The following is a 4,641-nucleotide window of genomic DNA, read 5'->3' on the forward strand; positions in this document are numbered from 1 at the left end:
TATCAAAGTACAGAGACAAAAAATATTCTCTATAACGTAATTACAACATCCAGAAATGCCACTATTAACATTTTGATAAATGTCTCTAGCATCTTCTGTGACTATGGAGAAATTGCTCTATTATTTTCTCAAAATGATGTCATCCTGAAAATATTGTTTGGTAACCTACTTTTTTTTAATAGCAACACATTGAGAAGATCTTCCTATGTCAATATTTGTTATCCCATAAAATAATTCTTAATGACTGCGTAGTAACCCATAATATAGATTGGCTGTAATTGACTTAACCATTCTCAATTATTTGGCATTTAGATTATATTACTTCTAATTATGCCTGTTATAAAGAACACCAAGATAAACATCCATCTCTATGTACATCCATAATTGCTTCCTGGTATATAGTCTAAGTAGTAAGCTTTTTAAGCAAAAAGATATATATGCTTTCCCAATGTTTTATCATGAAAATTTCCAAACATACTAAGAAACTGAAAGACTTATATAGTAAATGCCCATCTACCCACTACCGAGATTCTACCATTGTTAACATTGTGCTATATTAATTTAACACATATCCATCCATCTTACTTTCTGGTGATGCCACACATTTTTAATGCTGTGGATACGTATTGCCAAATTGCTCCCAGAATGTTTGTGCCAATTACGCCTATTTGCCCACATTTCAAGTGGCAATGTATGTTATTTAATAGCTGCTAAATGAAAACATTGTATCTTGTTTTCAAATTTCGCACTTATTTACTTACTAGGTAGGAACAAACTTTTATTTCTCTTGTTTAATGCTCATTTGAACTTCTCCTTTTGATAAATTCTATATTATTGGCCATTTTCTGTTAAGGTATTTATCTTTTTATTATTGATTTGTAAAAAGCCCTTATATTAGGTATACCAACCCATTGTCAAATATGTTGCCTATTTGTTGTCTTCTACTTAGGTTTGTTTACTATGTTTTCTGATAAACAGAATTTTTATTTCCAGTTTCATTTGTTGGGCATGCTTCCTATGCCAGGCGGTGGACTAGGAGCTAAGCAGAGAAGTGAAACACAGGCTCTATTCTCAAGGAACTCACTCTGTCAGGGCAGGGAGACACCGTAACCCGATGAGAAAAACATCACAATATGGTTCTAGTGCTGAAGTCCGAATTGCCACGGGAATTGGCAGGGATGGGGGTTAGTGTCAGAGGTTAACACAAAGTAAGAGGCTTTCCACCTGGGACTTGAAGTTGAGGATGTTTGTCAGGCAGAAAGGAGACCAGAAGAGCAAAGTTTAGGAAGTGGCGAGTCTTGCTGTGGTCTGTGAGCACCTGCCCTGGGAGGTGACCCAGCCCCCCAGACCCCTCAGAGCCGTCTTTCCTTGCATCAGAGTCACCAGGGCCTGGGGGTTTTAAGCTGCGATGTGAAGGGCTCACAGCGGAGTCCTGTGGCTGCTGGGTGGGTGCGGAGGGGGGATCACAGGCCCTCTCCCACTTCCCCCAGCTTTGGTCTGGTTGGTAGGGCAGGGCTCTTGGTTCGATTTGATTTGGAGAAAGGGTTCCATTGCTTTAAACAAGTTGAAGAACCACAAACATCAAAATCAAGAGAAAGAACCATTAAAATGTGTTTACGCTTGGGGGAAGGGGTTCACAGGACCCTTCCTCTTCCCCTCTGTTATTCCTTAAGTGATTTGACTGAGCAAGGTCCCCAGCCCCTTGAGTCTCTCAGCGGAAGCAATCAAGCCATAGGACCAGAGGATGTTCAAGCTGCAGGAGATCTTCGAGGTCCTCTGCTCCAACACCCCATTTTAGAGGGGCCCAGAGATGCTATATGCCTTAGCTGGGGCCCTGCATCTAGGTGATAGGAAGTGGATCCAGAGCTTTCTTTAGCTCCATGCAGAAGAAGGGGTTTCCTATGCAGAAGAAAGAGGTCACAGCCATGACAAGCCTGAAGACCATGGGGTTGGTATGGAGGCTGGGGCCCCCAAGGCAAACCTATGTTTCAGTGTTGCCCATTCTGGCTGAAACACAGGAAGGAAGGGACCCAAGAGAGGAAGCCACCTTGGTCTGCTGAGAGAGAGAGGGTAATGGATGGTGTTAGACATTTTCTTCTTCCTGCAGGCTCACTATTCTCCCCAGAACTTCACAGCCAACATTGGGAAGGCTCTGGACATCCTCCATGCTGAGGTACGCAGGCTGGGTCACACGGCCTCTGAGCAGCTCAACCACAGCCCTCCTCCTTGGCCTCAGACAGCTTGGAGGTAGCTCTGGCTTCTAGCTGAGACCTCCCTGCCAGGTCCCCTTTAGCTGGAGACCAGCACTGACTCGTGCCATCAGTCCTGGTCCCAGCAGCCTGAACGCAGAGGTGCCGACGGGGAGCAGAAGGAAGCGGAGTGGCAGGGGTGAAGGGAGTGGGTGAGGCCGGATGGGAGGCAGTAGACCTGCCACCTGGTGAGAGGGGCTGCCTAGCACCAACCCTGTCAGGAACCGATCCTGCCTTTGCTCAGGTTCCTCGGGCATTTGTCAACCTGGTGAATATACTGCAGATCATCAACCTAAGGGAGCTGTACCATGAGGAGAGAGTCAGCTGTCCAAGGCTGATCCTCAGGTAGGACAGAAGCTTCTCCCCGTTCCCGAAGGGGTCACGGGGCCCTTGGCAGAAAGTGGCTGTGATTAGTTAGAAAACCCACGGGCAGAAGTGCGAGGAGTACTGAGACCATCCCGTTTTCTAACCTGACAAGGCCTAGAGAAGGAGACTTTTGTGACCTCAGGATGGGCCTCGGCCACCTTTGGCGTATGCATGTACCGCCCGGCCATGCTTCTGTTGTCATGTCAGCTCAGGACACCCTTCAGTCCCCCCAGGGGGGAGAGTCAACCATGGGGATGGAGTGGGCCCGTGTGGACAAGGCTCACTGGCCCCTGGCCCACTTTTGAGTGTGTTCAGAGCTACCCTGCCCCCCGCAAGGGGCACATTTCCAAGACAGAGGGAGCCTCTGCTTGGTGTAGGGGCTCCAGGCTGGTCATTCACAAATGTAGGGCTATTGTCACTTGCTAGAGGAGAAGGTGGCCAAATTAGATCAGTAGAGTCTAGAGGACAGCGTCTTCCTCAGAGAACAGAGACCCTCAGTCCCGGAAGACCCCCAAGAGGCCTTCTTCATCCCCAGTCTCCAAAGCCAAACAAAGGTGGCTCCCTCTCTAGTATTACGTCTCCGTGCCCCTCATAAATGACATGTCCTTCTAACCCAAACATGAACATTTCTCACAGCATTGCTTCCTACAAGGCCTCCTCTGGACCATTGGCTGATGTCATGATGGCTGTGCCCATTCCCCCCACCCCCCGCCAGCTCTGTACCAGACACTCCCCCACCCCACACACACCACAATCCTTAACACATTACATGGTAATTATTCATGAGCCTCTCCCTCCTAGTCCTGATCTCTGTATCTGAGTCACTGCGAACACAGCATAGGGGCACAGCGGCTGTTTGCTGAATAATTCACAAGGGCCAGATTCGCTCCTGGAAATTAAGACATATCTTAGCTGCTCCCCTGAAGATCCATGCCAAATCTCACCTGGGGGCCCAGACTGCATAGGTCCCTTCAGGAGGTCTGAGGATGCTGTGAGCAGGAGGATGGCTGGATGACACATGCCTTTTAACGCAGCTGGTGTCAGGCTTGCTATTTTCAGCTGCTGACTCATTCCCTGGCTCCCACTTTCTCCAGTCACTGGGCCACATGGGGTTTAGTGTATTCATTCCATTTCAGAGCAGCTCACCCAGAAGTCTCTTGTTACTGATCAATGCCGGGTTTGTAAACAATTAAATCTAAAAGGTCAGAGTAGGCATTTGCCATGTCCGTTCTCAGATCTAAAATGGCCAGGTCACTGACTCTGGGTTCGACAGACTCGGGTCCGGCTGCCCCTCCGGTGCTCTGCTCTCCCTGCCCCTCCACTGTTCTGTCTCAGTGGTGGTGCTTTCCTTGGTGGTGCTGAGTCTACACTTGGTGGTGCCAATCCCCACTGTAATCACCTAGGCCCCCTGGACCTAAAGCCCAGATTTGCAAGATGGTGCCAGCCAGACCAGAGCTATGTCTAGACAGAAGCAATTTAACTAGGGTTTAAGAGCTCAGGTTCAAACCAGATGGACTTGAGTTCGAGTCCTGGTTCCTATGCTTAGCATCCACATGACCTTGAGAAAGTAATTAAATGCACTGAGCCTCAATTTTCTCATCTATAAAATGGGGATAATGGTAACATAACTTCTAGAATAGCTAAGGAGGATTAAACAGGTTAAAACCCATAAAACTCCTGGCACAGTAAGTATTCAGTATGTGTTAGCCATTATTATTGTCATTGTTTTAACTATTTTGAAAAGGAGGTGTGCCTTATCTGTACTGCACCATCCTCAAATAGTCATAAGGTCACTCAGCTCCCTAAAAATCACTCCTGCAGATGTTAGAAGTAATGATTTCATTTTCATGAGCAAATCTAGGTCTGGGAAATCTTCAGCTTCATCTGGTACACTTAACAGGTTAGCCAGCCAGGGCCCCCATTAACACAGGCTCCTGATACCTCCAAGTTAAATATATTTCTGTGTCATGCACTCAGACAGTGATTTCTTCTGTTTGGACTGCAGGGATTTGTGCCCCTGTGTCCT

The 4,641-nt window shown here is 47.3% G+C and overlaps 1 protein-coding gene across 1 annotated transcript in view; it reads left to right on the plus strand.

The window, feature by feature from the left end:
• PLB1 (phospholipase B1) overlaps positions 1-4,641 on the plus strand; it is a 135,567-nt gene that overhangs the window by 78,503 nt on the left and 52,423 nt on the right. Inside the window, exons 25-26 of the mRNA XM_011370761.2 lie at positions 2,108-2,173; positions 2,494-2,594. Of these exons, the coding sequence (XP_011369063.1) occupies positions 2,108-2,173; positions 2,494-2,594 (167 nt within the window). The remainder of the gene's footprint in view (positions 1-2,107; positions 2,174-2,493; positions 2,595-4,641) is intronic.

The sequence above is a fragment of the Pteropus vampyrus genome, unplaced genomic scaffold (genome assembly GCF_000151845.1).
Source record: "Pteropus vampyrus isolate Shadow unplaced genomic scaffold, Pvam_2.0 Scaffold173, whole genome shotgun sequence".
Classification (NCBI taxonomy): domain Eukaryota; kingdom Metazoa; phylum Chordata; class Mammalia; order Chiroptera; family Pteropodidae; genus Pteropus; species Pteropus vampyrus.